At 42.0% G+C, this 20593-nt stretch overlaps 1 protein-coding gene across 7 annotated transcripts in view; it reads left to right on the top strand.

The window, feature by feature from the left end:
* The window catches only part of LOC115628070 (synaptic vesicle glycoprotein 2C-like), a 124728-nt gene extending 104749 nt beyond the window's left edge, over nucleotides 1-19979 (top strand). For 5 of the 7 annotated variants that reach the window (XM_030524040.1, XM_030524042.1, XM_030524041.1 and 2 more), the window contains 7 exons: nucleotides 14540-14678; nucleotides 18608-18804; nucleotides 18948-19067; nucleotides 19132-19265; nucleotides 19321-19480; nucleotides 19546-19673; nucleotides 19747-19979. In XM_030524040.1, coding sequence (XP_030379900.1) covers nucleotides 14540-14678; nucleotides 18608-18804; nucleotides 18948-19067; nucleotides 19132-19265; nucleotides 19321-19480; nucleotides 19546-19673; nucleotides 19747-19802 — 934 coding nt within the window. In that variant the 3' untranslated portion in view covers nucleotides 19803-19979. Of the gene's footprint in view, nucleotides 1-14539; nucleotides 14710-18607; nucleotides 18805-18947; nucleotides 19068-19131; nucleotides 19266-19320; nucleotides 19481-19545; nucleotides 19674-19746 lie in introns of those variants that run through there. The other 2 variants (XR_003995738.1, XM_030524043.1) reach the window with 2 other exon arrangements.
* The last annotated feature ends 614 nt before the right edge of the window (nucleotides 19980-20593 follow it).

Raw genomic sequence — 20593 nt, 5'->3', positions numbered from 1 at the left:
GGAGCTGAAAAGTGTAACAGGCAGAAGGAGGCGTGGCAGACCCCACAAAGTATATATATTCTTGATCAGCATGACGAGACGAGTCGATCTAGCCCTGTCTGTCTGTCTGTCCGTCTGTCCGTCCGTATGAACACCTGGATCTCAGAGACTATAAGAGATAGAGACACCAAATTTTGCACGAAGATGCGTTATGTGTGTATTCTATACGAGTTTGTTTTATTTTTTTGATTTTCCCCCCCACTTCCCCCTTATGGGGGTTTTCCCGATTTTCCATTTGTATAATCGCATATATCTCGGAGACTATAAGACCTAGGAACACCAAATTTTAGTCCCAGATGCCTTATGTGAATACGCAGAAAATGTATATTTTGGAATTCCCCTCCCTCCCCCCTCTACCCCGCAAATCGTAACTCCCGTAATTCTTGGAATTTCGAACTAAAATTTTGGAAATACCCCCAGTTAGTTATTATGTGTCCGTATGCAAAATTTCATTATGATAGACCGATTTAACAAGAAGTTATAGCCATAAATATATTTGCTGATGCAGCGCTGCTGCAGCGCTGCTCAAGCGCTGCCCGCGGCTGTTGTTGATGTTGCTGTTTGGTTGACTGCGAAAATGCTTACACAGACACGAATTGATGCGCATAGGCATACATACACTCACACAGACGCAATTGCTATGTAAATGTGCAATTATACACCCTTTACGTGAGTTCGAATACCGAGAGAGGTAAAATCGATCAAATTTTTTTTTTTATTTTCTTAATTTTTTTTATTTTCTATAATTATTGTAAACATATGTACAGAGTATTTCAAAGTCGGGACACCCGACTTTAGCTTTTTTACTTGTTCTAATATGAGTCTTACAGAATTATTTATATAATTACTTTTGACATCTCTTTAAGACTAAAAATTAAGAAAATAAATTATAGTTTAAAAAACTAAAAAAACGCGGTTAAATGCCAAACCGAACTAAAAAGTAGAAAATAATTTTTAAGTATCCAGAGCTTGTGTTACAGAAATGGAAAATTCCAACAATCAATTATGACTAATTAATTTGGAACAAGATTAAAATAAAAATTAAATTATTAATAATATAATTCAATTATAGTAAAAAATTTATGCCAAGTTTCATTATAATGGGTCAATTCTGAAGACAGTTATAGCCATAAATAAAATCGCTGCCCATGCTCTGCCTGCGGCGCAGCCCGCAGCTGTTGTTGTTGCTGCTTTGGTTAAACTTTGTGCTGCATACATACACGCATATAAATACGCATAGACACGATGACGGAAATGTATGCTGTTAAAACTGTACATAAACATATCTTCTATGTATGTATTAATTACATTTTCTTTATTAATTTAATTAATTAATTCCATTTTTTTTAAAATTTTATTTTTAAAAAATTTTTATACCCTGTACCCGTAGGGTAAAAAGGGTATATTAGGCTTGTGCAAAGTATGTAACATGCAGAAGGAAGCATCTCCGACCCCATAAAGTATATATATATATTGGAATTTCCCCCCCTTTCCCCGCTACAGAATTTCGTCAATAGCGTCCACATTTCAAATGCTACATAAACCAAACTTTGCACACATAATTTATATATAATTGTCTACTGTTGTTCAATTATTATTAAATTCGGTCAATTCTAAGAAAAGTTATTAGCAAAACAAATTCTCGCCAGTACAACCCCCCAAACTGCAGCAACAAGTTCGCTCTTCTTCTTCCTCTTTTTGCTGCTGCTGTGGGCGCATATAACTCGATGACGGAAGTTTACCTGGGTACAGGGTATTACACTGTCGGGGTTGCTCGACTGTACCGTTCACTCTTGTTTTATTTGAAATCAGTTTTAGTAGTTACGTCCAGTTAGTGTTTATCTGTCCGTATGCCAAGTTTCATCATGATAGGTCAATTCTGAAGAAAGTTATAGCCATAAGTAAAATCGCTGCCCATGCTCTGCTTGCAGCGCTTCCCGCAGCTCTTATTGTTGTTGCTTATATATGTATACACGTATATAAACAAGCATAGACAAGTAATGTAAATGCAAAACTGTACATAAAGATGTCTTCTATGTATGTATTAAATAAGTTTTCTTAATTAATTTAATAAATTAATTAAATTATTTTTTAAATAGTTTAATATTTTTTAATATTTTTTTAAAATATTTTTTTTATAATTTTTCTTTTTTGTGGAGAGTACAGGCTATTTTACTGTCGGACTGGCTCGACTGTAGCGTTCTATCTTGTTTTTAATTTAAATAAAAAGGAAGGTATTTCTTTTCGCTAATCGTTTTGTTGGTTTCTGTAATTTATATGCATTTACATACTTGCATACGAAGTTACTGTTGCACTAATAGCCGAAAAAATAATAGAAAATGCAAGTGCACTTGCACCCGCCGATATCATTGGTCACTTCGGTCATGCGGGCATCAATGTAAATACGAAGTTCGATCATTTCTTGCACGCAGGCAAAAAGTTTCGGTCACCGCCGCTCATTCTGAGTCTTTGCAGTTGTGAGTCGAACTGACTGGTTGGCGCTGGTAGTTTCGGTCACAACCGCTCACTTCTGAGTTTTTGCAGTTTTGATTCGAACTGAGTGTTCGTTGCTTGTCACAATACCCAAATGAAATAATCATACCGAGTATGGGTAAATACTCGAGTATGACCAAACAAGTAGAGAAGCTAAATTCGGGTATCCCGACTTTGAAATACTCTGTACATATGTGTAGAATAATTATGCGTGTATGTGTGTATTTGTGTGTGTCTGTGTATGTCTCGTGTGCCTGAGAAAAGCAGTAACAACAACAACAGCTGCGGGCACTACTTGGTCTTATGTACATATATGGCTACAACTTCCTGTTAAATCGGCCTATCACAATGAAACTGTCATTTGGACTTAAAATAACCAAATGGAGGTATTTGCCAAGTTTGAGTTCGAGTCTCCGAGATATAGGCGATTATAGGAACGGAAAATCGGGAAAACCCCCATAGGGGGAAAGTGGGGGGGAAATCCAAAAAATTAAACAAAATTGCACAGCGTACACACATAAGGCATCTTTGTGCAAAATTTGGTGTCTCTAGCTCTTATTGTCTCTGAGATCCAGGTGTTCATACGGACAGAGAGACAGACTGACAGACGGACAAGCAGACATAGATCGACTCGTCTTGTCATGCTGATCAAGAATATATATAGGTTAGGTTAGGTTGCAATGGCCGGGGTGATAGCGCTCACCCTCCCACTTAGGCCTATAAGGCCCATTGTGATGCCATATAATCTTCCTTTGTCTACCCTTAGCCACCCGGTGGTCTTTTGGGAATCTAATTAGACTCACGAACTCCATGTTGGTTGCTTCAGAGAGATCGTTTAGAAAGGGTTTCCCTAGAGTAAGTAGGATACGCCTGCTTAGTGCCGGACAGTAGCAGAGGAGGTGCTCTACGCTCTCTACATCCTCTTCGTCTCTGCAGCTTCTGCAGAAGTCATTATATGGGATTCCCAGTCTCGCAGCGTGCCTGCCAATCGGGCAATGACCCGTGAGCGCCCCCACTACCAATGAGATATCCGTTCGCGTCAGTTTTACAAGCTTGTATGTCCTTCTTGCGTCAAGGACTGGCCTGGTGAGCTTTGCTCGAATACATGTGTTGGTGTTCTCCCAGCGTTACTGTGCCATAGACCGCGCGTGGTTGCTTGTCAGAAGCCGGACGGAGGCTAACAGCATGCCCGTTCCTTCCCTGTCTGAAGGGATGCATGCGGTAGTTCCCTTCCTTGCCAGCTCATCTGCAATGCAATTTCCCTCGATGTCCCGGTGCCCATGTGAGGGTTATACTGACTTGCTGGGCCATCTCATTAAGAGATTTGCGGCAGTCAGTGATGACTTGGGAGTTATCCACATTGGATTCCAACGCCTTAAGGGCCGCTTGGCTTCAGAGTATATGAATATCGGTCTGCCACCTGTCATACTGGGTGCTAGGTGCCTTTCGACCTCATGTATTGCAGCGACTTCCGCCTGGTAGACGCTGCAGTGATCTGGGAGGCGAAAGGACAAGCGTATGTCCAAGTCCGGAGAGTAGATGCCTCCACCTACTCTCTGATCTAGCTTGGAGCCATCCGTGTAGAAGTTGATGGCGTTGTCTCTCCTGTGTGGGAGGGTTTACCAATCTGTCCGAGTGGGAATTTTGACTACGTATTCTTTTTCAAAAATAAGTTTGGGTATGCAGTAGTCCGTGTAGGTGGGAACCCCCGGGTGCAGACGGAGTATGCTGGCATGTCCTCTTGTTGAGCTCTTCCAAGCAGAGGTTTCTCTCAGCCGTAGGGCCGAGTTCGTGGCTAGTTCTTTCCCAGCGATGTCCAATGGGAGAAGATTAAGAAATATATTAAGGGCCTCTGTTGGTGTAGTTCGGAGCGCCCCGCTGATGCTCACTTCCGCCGATCTCTGCACCCTGCTGAGTAGGGTGAGGGCGGTCGATTTATTTAGCGCAGGCCACCAAGATCCCGTAGAGCAGAATCGGTCGGACGATGGCGGTGTAAATCCAATGTACTATGCCTCGTGAGAACCCCCAACTGGTGCTTATAACACTCGCTCTGTTATGTTGTCGTTCCAGTGCAATTTGCTATCCAGGATGACTCTCAGATATTTAGCAGTACGACTGAATTTAAGGGGGGCCCCCTTTAGAGTGGGTGCCTCAAGTTCAGGAATCTTGTACTTTCTAGTGAAGAGTACTAGCTCCGTTTTTGTGGGATTTACTCCCAGACCACAAGGGGACGCCCATTGCGAGAGCGTCGATAGTGCCGCCTTCATTAGGTAACACAGTGTCTGCGGGTATTTACCGTTGCATATTATGGCCACATCATCGGCATAAGCTATGACCGTATGGCCTTCCGCCTCCATACGCCGAAGCAACTGGTTGACTGTTAGCAACCATAGTAGTGGGGAGAGGACTCCACCCTGTGGAGTGCCCCTGCTTACAAACTTTCTGCAGGACTGTCCACCCAGTTCGGCATTCACAGCCCTGCTAGTGAGCAGCTGGCTGATGAAGTCGATTAGGAAGACGTCCACCCCAAGATCCGCCATGGATTGGGTGATTGCCGAGGGTAGTATATTGTTGAAGGCGCCCTCGATGTCCAGAAAGGCTACTAGTGAATACTCCTTAGCCGAAAGTGAGTTCTCTATTTTAGAGACCAGAGAGTGGAGGGCCGTATCCGTGGACCTGCCTTTGCTGTACGCGGGCTGCGAATTCGACATTAGAACCGGATTGATTGTCTGCCTAAGGTATATTTCTATAAATCTCTCCAGAGTTTTTAATAGGAAAGACGATAGGCTGATAGGCCTGAAATCTTTAGGTTTGAGGTGTGATGCCTTTCCCTCTTTGGGGATGAACACCACTCTAACTTATTTCCATCTGGCTGGAATGTGGTTAATTCCTAGACAGCTTCTGAGAATTGTCAGTAGCCACGGCATGATGTGCGTCAGGGAGTGTTGGAGTTGGGCCGGGACGATGTCGTCTGGCCCAGGAGATTTATAGGGCTGGAATGTTTTTATAGTCCAGCTTATGCGCTGTTCAGTGACGATAGCATCTATCATATAGCCTAGGTATCTCCCCTGTTCTAGGAGTAGGGATTGTGCTGATAACATCAGTACAACCCGGAAAATGCGTTTTTATGAGAAGATCGAGCGAGTCTCTGCCGGAGTCTGTCCAACTGCCGTCATCCCTTTGCAAAAAGGATGGCGGAGAGGAAGACGTGGCCAGCATCTTCCGCAGTCTTGAAGCTGCGGATGTGGACTCAATGTTCGTGCAGAAGTTGGCCCAAGAGTCACGTTTGGCTTTTCTAATGGCCAACTTGAAAGTAGCGAGTTTGCGCTTGTATAATTCCCAGCTGGGTTCTGTGTTCCTTCTCCTGGCTTCGTTAAATTGCCTCCTGCACTCAACTCGAAGGTTGTCTAACTCAGTGGACAACCAAGGTGGTTTGCGTTTGGTTTTGTAGACCGTGCTCGGACAGGCTTTATTAAGCGAGTCTGAGTACGTTCTGGTGAAGATGTCTACAAGCCTGTCCAGCTTGTCCCCCGTAGTGGGTTCAGAGTTATGCAGAGAGGGTAGATTTTTGGTAATCAATCTGAGATAATGCCCCCAATTGGTCTTCCTCGGGTGTTTTCTTCTGATAACGGCTGGGACTTGATACCCTAGCCTGAATTGGATGAGTCTATGGTCCGAGAATGAGGGTTTATCTAGGACCCTCCAGGCGAGAACCCTGTGAGCAAGGCAGTCAGACGCTAGTGTGACGTCTAACACCTCCCTACGATTCTTAGTGACAAAGGTGGGGTCGTTCCCTATGTTACAAATTAGCAAATTGCTACTTATTATGTATTCGTATACTGACTCACCTCTTTCGTTAATATCACTGCTCCCCCATTGGGTATGGTGAGCATTGGCCTCCCAGGATCGTGCCTATTTTTCTTCTGCTGCTATTGCCGACTAGGGCTCTTAGCAACTTAGAGGGGGGGTCACCTTGGTGGTCGTGCCCCAGATAGTAGGATGCTATCCTTATCGAATTAGTCTCCCCAGTTTGGTCCCCTAGTCTTAGACCGATCGTCGTGAGGTCGCCATCGCTAAATTGGGGAAATAGAATAGCGTTAAGTTGTTTTTTCCGCTAAAATACAGGTTCTATGTCTACCCTTACCGTTCGTGGAGAACAGGGTGAAACTTGGTGATCCAAGGCCCCGGATTGAGTTGTTGTTCACCCAGGGTTCTTAAATCAAGACTAGGTCTATTTCGCCTGTTGCCAGATGAAGCATTAGGGCAGCTTTCGCTACCTTACTATGATGCAGGTTGACTTGGAGGACCTGCATCAACAGATTTGTCCGCTCTCTCCTCCGTGAGTGTAGCGTCGGCCTCTCCACTGTTGTCTCCGATAAGTTCCCGCTCCGTATAGAGCCGACTCAGAGCATTTCCGCAATCGGAATCCAACGATATGTCGTCTCGCAGATCCCCAGGGGGGTGTTCCACGTCGATGTCCATCTCGTCTTCACTGGGTGGCTCTATGGTGTTTAGGTTATCGGTCACATTGGTCAATGCTCCGGTATCTGTTTTGTAAACATTAAGTTTGATATTATCAAAGCCGTAGTTGACTCGACCTTCCGCCGCGTTCAGCTGCTCAATGCATACGTTATTGAGCATTATTACGACCTGCATAGTCGCTCTTTTCGTCGCTTCTGTCTTCAAAACTCTCCAGCCCTTGGTATTGAACTTTGGGTTGAATAGCTGAATGAGCTCCAATATCTTCGCAGGTTCCACGGGCTTAGCCGGGACCCACGCTCTAGCTCTCGAGCGGGATGGTATGTCCTTCTCATCAACCACAACGAGCTGTGCTCTCGGATATACTTCCCCCACCCTGCTTATCGCCTGTTTATACTGCTCTGCAGACCTCGCGATCAATGACACCTACGACCTTCCGGTCTTTGGGCACTTCCGCAAAGGACTTAGACCAGGACTTTCCCTGCGTCATAGGTCTTTTTGTAGATCTCTGCTGGTCCTCGTCCATATACGAAATTGGGGAGCACTAGCTTCGCCCACCGAATGTCCTCCTGGACCTTCTCATAGTCCTGCTTCGACATCTTGCGTTATTGGCGCATCAGCAAGCCGACGAAGAATCCGAGCTGCTGTGCGTCGCTCGCTATATCCGGCCTTTCCGGATCTGTTCTTGTGAAGTTGGTTGCTCTCTTTACAGCCACTGCTTTTCCCTCGGGCGCATCCCTTGCTCACTGCCGGGAAGTATGCCCTGGACAGCCTTTGGGTTGGCAGTGGAAGTCTGAGCATGACGACTAGGCTTGCCGATTTGGCTCTGCTTCGTCCTTATATCTCCGGAGCTTGGGTTCACAGCTCCTCTCTTTACGGAATTATCAGTTCCTTCCGTCCTTCGGGGAGGTACGGTCTCCGTTGTTTTTGTTGCTTATTTTTGTATCCTATTTATTTGGCGTTGATGTGTTCATTTTATATATATTACGTTCCCACGAGTGGCGGAGAAGGGGCAATTCCAAAATACACATCTGCGTATTCACGTAGGGCATCTTGGAATAAAATTTGGTGTCCCTAGGTCTCATAGTCTCCGAGATATAGGTGATTATACGATCTGAAAATCGGGAAACTCCCCATAGGGGGAAGTGTAGGGGAAAACCAAAAAATTAAACAAACTCGTATAGCGTACACACATAAGTTTGTGCGAAATTTAATGTCTCTATATCTTATAGTCTCTGAGATCCAGGTGTTCATACGGACAGACGGGCAGACATACAGACAGGGCTAGATCGACTCGTCTTGTCACGCTGATCAAGAATATGTATGTATACTTTGTGGGGTCTGTCACGCCTCCTTCTGATTGTTACATTTTTCAGCTCGCGCAAACCTAATATACTCTTGTACTTTTCATGTACAGAGAATAACAAGTGGAAAAGCAACGGTCCAAATAATGACCCTGGAGTTGTCTATTAGCGCAATGACTTCTGCCTGATATACACTGCAAGGGTATTCTTATCCCAGACGCCTCCTCTGACTCTTCCGTCTAATTTTCAGCCATCTGTGAAGACGTTGATGGCGTCGGGTCTGCTTTGTAAGAAACATTTTTCTCTAGCAGGAATACTGACCGTGTAATCTTTATCAAAATGAACTCTCGGTATACAATAGTCCGCATAGGTCGGGACCTTTGGGTGGAGACGGAGTATGCGAGCTTGTTCATTGGCTGAATCTCTCCAGCCCGAGCTTTCTCGGCGTGGTGTTGCCAGTACTTTCCCGATGATGTCCAGGGAAAGAAGATGCAATGATCATTATGTATATTTAAGGCATCAGTTGGAGCTTTGTGTACCTCTCCACTAATTCTTAGTTGGTGATTTGAGCATCTTTCTGAGCAGTGCAACAGCAGAAGATCTCTCCAGCGCCGGCACCCAAACGACGATCACATAAAGTGCGATTGGTCTAATGATAGTATAATACATTCAATGAATCACACAAGGGGAGAAACCTCATCTGGTACCAATAGATTTCTTGCAGGAATAAAGTGCATTAGTGGCCTTCTTAACCCGATTAACTATATTATCCATCCATTTAAGCTTCCTATCCAGGATGACTCCCAGCTGATTTTAGCTGATTTGAGACTCACCCCACTAATTTTGTACTTCCTTGTATAAAGTACTAGTTCCTTCTTTGTGGAATTCACTCCTAATCGACATTGTCATGCCAACCTTGAGAGTGTTGAAAGAGCTGATTCCAGTAGGTTGCACAGCTGCTGAGCAGCTGGCTGAAGAAGTCGATAACAGATCCAAGAAATCTCTCTATGTCGAAAAAGGGGACCAGCATGTATGCTTTGATAATCAATGAGTTCTCTATTTTAGAGACCAGAGAGAGAGGCAGTGTCCGCCTTCACCTCTCTCCAGACCTTAGGAATATGGTTGATTAGCTAGCTGCTCTTAAGCATCGCCTATAGCCAAGGCATAATTAACTGTACCGTTGAAGTTGGATTGGGACAATGACGTCCGAACCGGGGTATTCATAGGGTTTAAAAGTTTTGATAGCCCAGGAAATTCGCTTCTCGTTTACTATGCTGTTTACCAATTGCATTGTTGGGGGAGAAGTCTGAACTACTGCTATCAGAGCAACCTAGAACCTAGAAGTTAATCAGTAGGTCTAAAGATTAATAAGAATGAAAATGAGGGAGTTTTTGCTAGCACTTTCCCAACCTAGAGGCGCCGGGTGCGCTTACATTTCCTAATCGAAGAAGAAGATAATGGAAACTTGATTGCTTGTTTTGCCGGCTCTAAAAAGTCACTTGGCCTGGCCCCAAACTCAACGATCTCAGAATGTACTAGAGCTAGAATAACCAAACTCGGTATCCAGATTCCCATAAGCCCTAGGCAGGTCAAGTTTATTTTTTTTATTCTGATACACCCCCAACTCCCCAGCAATTCGTGTTTTTTTCCATAACTCCCGTAGTTCTTAAAATTTCGAACTAAAATTAGGTAGCTAGATCCCGTGATTATGTGTCTGTATAACAAGTTTCATCATGATAGGTCAATTCTGAAGAAAGTTATAGCCATAAGTAAAATCGCTGCTCATGCGCTGCCTGCAGCTCTGTCGGCAGCGCTGTCCGCAGCTGTTCTTGTTGTTGCTGCTTTGGTTCAACTTTGTGCTGCATACATACACGCATATAAACACGCATAGGTACGTGATGTAAATGTATGCTGTTAAAACTGAACATAAACATGTATTCTAATTTAATTTAATTAATTAATTTTAATTAATTAATTCATTCTTTTTTTTAATAATTTATTTTTTTTAATTTTTATTTTTTTTATTTTTTCCTTTTTGTGGAGAGTACAGGCTATTTTACTGTCGGGCTTGCTCGACTGTAGCGTTCTATCTTGTTTTTAATGTTTTCTTTTTTTAATTTTCCTTTTTTTGTGGAGAGTACAGGCTATTTTACTGTCAGGCTTGCTCGACTGTAGCGTTCTCTCTTGTCTTAATTGGATTCTAGCGGTGATACCCTAGCTTAAATTGAATAAACTTGTGGTCCGAGAACGAATTTTCATGTAGGACCCTCTCCAATAAAGTGTAAAGATTTGTGGAGCCCCATCAAATACTAGGCCCCATTATACAAGGTGTGTTCCAAAGTAAACAGGACCTTAAAAAAAAAACAGAACGGAACAGAACAGAACAGAACAAATGGTTTTTTCGCAAAATCAATTTATTTTATTCAAAATAGTCTCCTTCTGCTCCAATACAGCTTTTTGCATGATCCAAAAGCATGTCGAACGAGTGTTTAACTCGTTGGCCGGTATGGTCGCCAGTATGCCGGTGCAAGCCTTTTGAATGGCATCTACGTCTGCATAACGATTTCCTTTCATTTTTCTTCCTTGCATTTTTCCGAAAAGGTAGAAGTCGCACGGTGCCATATCAGGTGAATAGGGCGAGTGGTTAATGGTTAAAATGTGATTTTTGGTCAAATAATTAGTTGCCAGTCAATTTGTGCGGAACAAACCGTGCACACACCTTTCGTAAGCCCAAATGTTCGGTCAAAATGCGATAAATCGATGTTTTGGAAATGTTCAATTCCATTTCCATCAATTTCAATGATGATTTCGGCTGATTTTTAATGAATTCACGCACAGTTTCGATGGAATTTTCGGTGATCACGAATTTTGATTGGCCCACATGTTGATCGTCATTTATGTCCTGACGACCACTTTGAAAACGTTGAAACCACTCGTGCACTCTGAAACGAAGTGATTATGATAAAGACGCCGGCGCTGCACTTATGTCGCTTAGGGCGCATAAGTCCGATCATGTTACGTCGTGCCTGAAATATGCTTAGGTCTCTAGTTTTTGTAACCACTGCAACAGATTGTTACAGTGAGTGTTAGTATAAATGCACTGCGTACAGTGTGTACTCTTTATGTGCGCATACTACAATAGGATTTTATCCGCGAGGAAATCAGGCGGACAACAATTCTCTATAGTTTTTTGTTACAGAGAGAGATAGAGAGAGAGAGATAGGGAGATATATATATATATATAGAGAGTGACGTCGAGAAGCTCCTGCTCCGTGTACAACCTCCTTAAAGCCTTCCAGTAAGCGGAGTCCATTGATACGCCATCACGCAGCTCCCCAGTGGGGTCATCTGCCTCGACGTCCAACTCATCTTAGCTGGGAGGCTCAATATTAACGGCGTTAGTGGTCAGGCAACACAACGCTTCAGCGCTTCGTATAAACGTTGAGCTTGACTTTATCGAGCCGTATTTGCACGATCTTTGCTGTGCAGATTTTATAAATTGCAGAAGATCCCTGAAACGAGCCATTCGCAGTAGTAAAAGGAACTGCTTTCTGGAGCTATGCGATTCGGCAGACCACGATCCATGGGGAAAGGCGTACAAATCAGTAGTGAAAAAAATGAACGCAGGTCGATACGATGTGCCTTCAACTCCAGACGCACTAGCAAAAATAGTCGGTGTACTATTCCCCTCTGGGCCGGTGACCGGAGAAGAGGAGGACAGCCCATTCCAGGAGACTACTGTGGTATCAGAATCAGAAGTACTTGCAGTAGCAAGCTCTCTAAAGGACAAGGCACCAGGCTCCGACGCAATCCCAAACCGGGCACTTAAGCTGGCACTTGCGTTGCATCCCAGCAGCACTTTTCGAAAATTGCATGAATTCAGGTGTTTTTCCGGACTGCTGGAAAGTCCAAAAGCTGTTATTGCTCCCGAAACCAGGTATACCACCTGGAGAAGCATCATCCTATAGACCGATCTGCCTGCTGAACACGGCGGGGCAAGTGCTAGAGAAGCTTCTCTGCACGAGACTGGAGGCAGCCCTAAGCACTGCTGGCGGACTATCCCCAAACCAATATGGATTCCGCAAGGCGCGTTCAACGATTGATGCCATCGGAAAAGTGCTCGAGATAGCCGCTAACGCTATTTCAGGGACGCGCTGGAAGGGTGGCACTAAGAAGTATTGCCTGGTGGTTACGCTGGACGTAAAAAATGCTTTTAACTCGGCCAACTGGATATCCATACTTAACGCACTTGGAGAACGAGGTATCCCCGCGTACCTCTACCAATGTATTCTAAGCTATTTTAGAAATAGGGTGCTAATGTATGAAACGTCGACTGGCACTAAGACGTATAAGGTCTCTGCAGGAGTGCCCCAAGGCTCTGTACTGGGGCCACTCCTGTGGAATACAATGTATAACGGCGTCCTGCGGCTAGAGCTACCAGCAGGTACAGAAGCGGTCGGATTTGCAGACGACGTCGCGATAGTAGCGGTTGCAAAGGATCTGGCAGCCGTCGAGGACAAATGCAACGTAGCCATCAGAAGAATTATAGCCTGGATGAGCATAGTGGGCCTAGAACTGGCACCACATAAATCGGAGGCCGTTTTAATAAGCAGCCGCAAAGTGGTGGAGGTAGCGCACGTCACCATCGGCAACCTGGTTTTGGCGTCCAAGCGTGCAATTATGTACTTGGGCGTCATGCTAGATACTAGGTTATCCTTCCGAGAGCACCTCGCCCATGCTGGAAAGAAAGCGTCCACGATGGCGCGATCTCTGGCGCGCATAATGCTAAACACTCGCGGTCCCAGGCAAGGAAGCAGACTTCTCCTAATGGGAGTCACACGGGCAATGATGCTATACGGATCTCCCGTTTGGGTTGAGGCCACAAAAACAAAGAGTTACATAAAGCCATTGGAAGTAACATATCGCCTTGGCGCTTTGCGCGTATGCAGCGCGTTCAGGACCGTGTCGGACGACGCAGCCCTGGTCATCGCGGGTATGGTGCCAATAGACCTGTTGGCAAACGAGGCCGCCACTCTTCATCGGAGCACGAGAGCAGATGGCACGAGCGCGACGGTGATGCCCTCACTGCGTAGGGCTTTACGCTCTAACGCGAGGCAGGAAAGTCTACGGGCAGATATTCAGGCTTGGGTCGGGCGGAAGTACGGTTTCGTCACTTTCCACCTCACGCAGATTTTAAGCGGCCATGGGTGCTTCCGTAGTTACCTGTTCCGCTTCGGACATGACGGCGGAGAAGAATGCAGGCGCGGGGTAATAGAGGACCCACATCACGTGACCTTTGTGTGCCCCAGGTTTGAGAGAGCAAGGAGTCACCTCAACAACTGGCTAGGTGAACCCGTGTCTCCATTGAATTTCATCAGCAACATGATAGCGGACGAGCAATTCTGGAATGCCTGCTGCAAGTTTGCAGCCACAGTCATGGGGGAGTTGCGCAGACTTGAGCGGGAACGACATCGAGGCGAGATGTAGTCAGGTCGACGCCCGGGCGAAGCAATGCTCCACGGCCGTACCGCCTGGGCGCGGGCTTATCTCAACCACTTATTCACAACTTTTTCCATACTCCTCTGCTCTACATCTAATATTACTTGTATATCCTTTTTTTCTTTTCTTTCTGTATTTACTCTCAATAAACGAATTAAAAAAAAAAAAAAAACATATACTCATAATTAATCTACACATATGTACAGAGTATTTCAAAGTCGGGACACCCTACTTTAGCTTCTCTACTTGTTTTTGTAGCTTTTTGATGTTGATGTGCACATAATTAATTCTTACGAGTGTCGGAGAAATGAAGGACCACAAGAGCAGAGATCCGTGTACTCGGGCTAAAATAATTAATCCGTGGGGTATCCCAGGCACCCCGCCTTTAGGCTTGCACAGCGTACATACATAAGTCATCTTTGTGCAAAATTTGGTGTCTGTAACTCTTACAGTCTTTGAAATCCAAGTATTCCTATGGGCAGACAAACAGACAGGGCTAGATAGACTCGTCTTGTCATGTAGAATATTTATACTTTGTTACATTTTTCAACTCCCGCAAACCTCTTGTACACTTCATTTATAGAGTATAAACAGCTTGAAGGCCTTCGTTGCTTTGTATATATGTCTATCTAAATTATTGATATACCTTTTAATCTAAGTTACAAATATAAATAAATAAAATACATTTAAAAGCATATTTAACATAATTATGTTCTTTATTTCAGTATTTTGCTGGGTCTTTGGCTTTTTTCATTTCCGGAAAGCCCAAAATTTCTATTAGAGCATGGGGAAACAGACAAAGCGCTGGATATTCTCGTTTGCATGTTTATACAGAACACTGGACGTAAACGTGATGACTACCCTGTAAGACAAGCAAAAACTCTAAATAAGCTAAGTATGCAAATTTGAAGTTCATAAAAACCAAATAATTTTTATTATTATTTTTTGCTCAAAAACTGAATATTAATTTTTTTATAATTATAGTTAATATTTATACTCTGTACATGAAATGTACAGAAGTATATTAGGTTTGCGGGAGCTGAAAAATGTAACAGACAGAAGGAGGCGTGGCAGACCCCACAAAATATATATTCTTGATCAGCATGACGAACCGAGTCGATCTAGCCCTGTCTGTCTGTCTGTCCGTCTGTCCGTATGTATGAACACCTGGATCTCAGAGACTATAAGAGATAAAGACACCAAATTTTGCACAAAGATGCCTTATATGTGTACGCTGTGCAAGTTTGTTTTATTTTATTATTATTATTTATTATTTTATTTTTTTGATTTTCCCCCACTTCCCCCTATGGGGGTTTTCCCGATTTTCCATTCGTATAATCGCCTATATCTCGGAGACTATAAGACATAGGAACACCAAATTTTAGTCCAGCCTTGTGTGAATACGCAGAAAATGTATATTTTGGAATTTCCCTCCCTCCCCCATCTCCCCAGCAAATGCGATTTTCTCTAACTCCCGTAATTCTTGGAATTTCGAACTAAAATTTTGCAAATACCCCCAGTTGGTCATTATGTGTCCGTATGCCAAGTTTCACTATGATAGACCGATTTAACAAGAAGTTATAGCCATAAATATATTTGCTGCTGCAGCGCTGCTCAAGCGCTGCCCAAGCGCTGCCCGCGGCTGTTGTTAATGCTGGTACTTTGGTTGACTGCGAACATGCTTACACAGACACGAATAGATGCGCATAGGCATACATACACTCACACAGACGCAATTGCTATGTAAATGTGCAATAATACACCATTTATGTGAGTTCGAATACCGAGAGAGGTAAAATCGATCAAAATTTTTTTTTTGTAATTTTCTTCATTTTTATACTCTGTACATGAAATGTACAGAAGTATATTAGGTTTGCGGGAGCTGAAAAATGTAACAGGCAGAAGGAGGCGTGGCAGACCCCACAAAGTATATACTATAATACATAGAGACACAAAATTTTGCACAAAGATGCCTTATGTGTGTACGCTGTGCAAGTTTGTTTTACTTTAGTCCAGGATGCCTTATGTAAATATGCAGAAAATGTGTATTTGGGAATTTCCCTCCACCCCCCCCCCCCCTTCCCCCCCCCCCCCTCTGCAACGCAAATCGTAACTTCCGTAATTCCCGTAATTTCGAACTCAAATTATGCAAATATCGCCAGTTAGAATTTATCAAGAAGTTATAGCCATAAATATATATCCTGCCAAAGCGCTGCAAGCAGCTGTTGTTGATGCTCGTGCTTTGGTTGACAGCAAACATGCTTACACAGACACAGACACAATTGCTTTGTATATGTGCAATAATACACCCTTTACGTGAGTTCGAATACCGAGAGAGGTAAAATCGACCAAATTTTTTTTTTTAATTTTCTTAATTTTTTAAATTTCTATAATTTTTGTAAACATATGTACAGAGTATTTCAAAGTCGGGACACCCGATTTTAGCTTTTTTACTTGTTTTAATTGTATTAGCTATGTTTGTGTTCGTCCTGTGTTTTGAATTTGAGACTGGAAAGGAGAATATCGTAATGCCACATGAGCCGAATCTTGGGGCGGCATCCAACTGCGTAATGAGATTAGCCAGAAAAATTCTACGCATCAAAACTACTGTCTTTGTTTAGACATTTTTTTTACCTCCATTGCTTTGCTAAAGTATTTGGCTGATGGTGGCGTTTTAGCCTTGGGAACAATCAGAAAAATCAAATTGCAAGCTACCGGATAACACAGGCTTTAAAAAACGTCCTCGAAGCGCTGCAGTTGACTTTGTTTAGAGCTATGATGGTGCAGACATAGCAATCACTATATGGTTATCACTATAAAATGGTTATGTTAGCGTCTCATAGCTGAAGTTTTGACAAAAATGGAGAATGTAGTCAAAACAGGGAATCGCAGTTCCACTATTCAAGGCGAGCTTAACAAGAAGATCAGAAGAGCATCTACCTAGAAAATTCCAACCCAAATTGTCAGCCAATATTTTCACCCCTTCAACAAGTTTGATGCAGAAATGCGGTTTTTGTAAAAATCATTTTAAAAAACAAAAAATTTCAAAAAACTAAAATACACGAATGGTTAAGAGTTGAGCCCACTCGACTTTAGCACTCCTTTTTTGTTTTTGATAATTTAGTTTTTCCGTAACGCCGTTCGTAGAATCATCTATATCATATCACAGAGACATTAAAAACTAGGTACAAAAAAATGTACAGGTAGTCCAAGATGTCTAATGCGAATACGCAGAAAATGTGTTTTTCAGAATTTCCTTCCTTCCCCCCTCTCCCCCGCAATAAGTTATTTTCTATAACTCCTGTTTGAATAGTTGCTTGCTATATAGCTCACAACTATTCTTTAACCAGATGTCGCAACCAACTTGCGAAACGCCTCTGGGACAACAAAAAGGAAACAAACTACTGCTTAAATTTCCAAATTCATTCTAGTTTATTTTATTAAATTACTTCACTATTTATACAATTTTTGACTTATGTACTAGTTTTTTCTTATATACTAATAATTTAATATTTGACTCTTTCTTATTTTCTCAAACATTTTACATTTTTTGTCTTATTCTATTCTAATCGTGTCAAGTGGATTTCCCCTCCATATGTACTTATTTGAAACCTTTCTTATCTAGTGCATTGCGCACCCACCCTTAAACACTGTCTTTTCATATGCATATGCCTACGATGCATTGGTCTGCAGCACTGCTGCATGCGGCTATTTTTAGGCCGAGATTCTGTTAACCTACCTACCGCTTGTTTCCCCATGCTATCTCCTGAGCTCTTGTTCACTTTTGTGAACAACTCCCACAAATCGTGGAATTTTTGATTCAAATTTCTCAAATACCTCCAATAAGTTAACATGTGTCCGGATGCCAATTTTTATTCTGATAGGTTTATTTGAAAGAAGTATATAACCTAGGAGGCGGAACATATAACAATAAATTGGTAGTTCCTGCAGAAACTTTTCTGGATATGAGCCCAATGTCGGAAGAGAAATAGCATATAGTAAATATATGTAATTTTAAGCTAAAATTCTTACCCCATCAAAGACGGGCAAGACCTTCGATGTACACCCTCACCTTTAAATTTCCAGTGTTATTTACAAAACCGCGAAACAACAAAGCCATAATGCAAGAGAAGAACACCGCGTTAATATGGTCCGAATTCGTTCTTCACAAACACAATAACAAGGAGAGGCACTATGGTTCCATTTTTATGGAGTATTGCCACGTAAATGTACGTGAATTGGATCGATACTATACGTCAAATGCGTTTTGGAAGCACTTAGCCAGCCAATAATTTAACACAAAATTAATTTATTCTGAAGCGGTAGGAAATTGCGGGCTTAGTCGGACAGAACCTGCTAGTCAATGTATAAATGTGCTTAAACTATTATTTAATACCAACATTTGTAAAACGCTAAGACATAGGAAAACGGCGTGATGAAATGTAAATTAAAACTTCTATGACAAGCGGAAAAACTAAGGAAATAATAGCTCTAAGTGAACAAAGCGACCAATATAATAATCACACAGTCCGGCCCACTAAGCATTTAAACTAACTCTTAACTATGCATGAAACTCCTCGATTATTTTACAACATGGGTAAAGAAAGAGATGAGTGTGAGTATGAAGGAGAATAAGGAAGCATCTCCAACACCATAAAGTATTAATAAGTAGGATAAGTCAAGACGCTCAATCCTTACTCTCGTTGACAGGAAGAGATATTTATGTTATTTACTTATACTTATTAATTTATAAGTAATCATATTTAATTGTTTTATTTTTCACTACATTCTAGTGTAAGAGTCTACGTGGCCCAGACCGTTCTAATAAGAAAAATGGCGAAAAGGGAATTCCTAACCTTCGATTTAGAAGACCGAATGAGTTAAAGATATTAATATCGGAAATTTGGACACAAACTAAAACGCTTTCCAAGAAACCTTACTTAAAAAATTCGTTTTTAACTTGCGGAATACAGTTTTGCCTAACAACAAGGTATGCCATGCAATTCTCAGTTTTTGGCTGAATTAAAACTGATACAAAGCAGAACTTACCATATTATAATAACTAACAGTTAAACAAAAAATTTGAAAAGCAACAATAAAAAAGTTTAACTTTTTCAATCTCTATTCCAATAGCTATTATACTCTGATGGTGTGGTTTCCAGAGCTTTTCCACCGATTTGATGATTACGAAAAAGCCAATCCGGGAATTTCTGCATCCGTTTGCGATGTTTCCTCCATTGTTATTACAAATTCGTAAGTAAAACTATTCACGGACAGCGCTTAAATTTCCACGTTTAATCTTCAATAAAATTTTTAGAACTCTTTCAGGTTGCGACTCAAAAATTAATAGCCAAGTTTTTTTGCACACAATCATTATTGGAATAGCATGCATACCAACAAGCTTTTGGCTTCCTCTTTGTGTACATCATTTGGGAATTAAATTTTTTTTGGGTATGTGTATTAATACAAGGAACAATAAAACTGTCTTACAACGTAAAATTAATAGTTTTCAGTCTAACCGTAGCTGGTTTCATAACATTTGGTCTTTACTTTGTACGAACCTCCTTAGAGAATCTAATACTGTCATGCATTTTTGAGGCACTGACTTCTCTTAGTATCAGCACTGTTTACTGCGTTATGGTTGATCTATTCCCCACCAATTTAAGGTTCGGAATATGAATTGACTGTTACAGTCTACAAATGAAATACAATATTTTTATTTTAATTTTAGAGTAATGGCGGCGGCGATGTCAATGACGTTTGGAAGAGGAGGAGCTTTGCTGGGCAACCTTATATTCGGATTCCTAATTGATTTGAATTGCATAATTCCTATCACTGTTTTTTCGGCTATGCTATTCGGTAATTCAATATATGTCTTAATTCAACTAAAAGCGATAACCAATAGTTATTAAAAATCTTCCTTTTTGTATAGTTAGTGCGTTTTTGTGCTGGTTGTTACCCACTACTGGTACGCAGGCTCTGGACTAAGTTTAAAAGTGAAAAAGTTGATTGTTTCAAATAAAACCGGACTTGTTGTTAGTGAACGTAGTTGTTAGTGAATGAAGGCTTAATAAGTATAAAATTGAGCTTTAATTATTATGTAAATTTTTATATTATTACCAAGTATGTGAAGAAAATGTTTCAAAATAAATACAATTGTAATAACTTGCCTCATCAAAAAAATCAAATTGGATTCAAAATGGCAATTCCTTTTGCGTTTTGTCTAATATTTGCAACGCAAAGAGTGAGGCTTGGCAGACCCCATATTACTCGTATGTTACGCGTGTAGTACTTATACAAAGTGCGGCAACTTAGTCTGAAATCAATGGGATGAATAATACATTTTTATACCCTGTACATGAAATGTAATAGGTTTGCGGGAGGTGAAAAATATAACAGGCAGAATATAGACACCAAATTCCCCCACTTTCCCCCCAATGAAGGATTTTTGAAAACGCAGTTCGTATTATCACGTATATCTCGGAGGCTATGAGACCTAGGGATAGCAAATTTTATTCAAAGATGCCTTATATGAATACGCAGAAAATGTGTGATTCAGAATTCTCCTCCATTCCCCTTTTCCGGACAATTCATGATTATACTCTGTACATGAAATGTACAAGAGTATATTAGGTTTGCGGGAGCTGAAAAATGTAACAGGCAGAAGGAGGCGTGGTAGACCCCACAAAGTATATATATTCTTGATCAGCATGACAAGACGAGTCGATTTAGCCCTGTCTGTCTGTCTGTCCGTCTATCCGTCCGTATGATCACCTAGA

The sequence above is a fragment of the Scaptodrosophila lebanonensis genome, unplaced genomic scaffold, assembly GCF_003285725.1.
Source record: "Scaptodrosophila lebanonensis strain 11010-0011.00,11010-0021.00 unplaced genomic scaffold, SlebRS2 tig00000101-arrow-pilon, whole genome shotgun sequence".
Lineage (NCBI taxonomy): Eukaryota > Metazoa > Arthropoda > Insecta > Diptera > Drosophilidae > Scaptodrosophila > Scaptodrosophila lebanonensis.
Note: the sequence above shows the minus strand (reverse complement) of the source record. Positions and strands in the feature narration are given on the sequence as shown.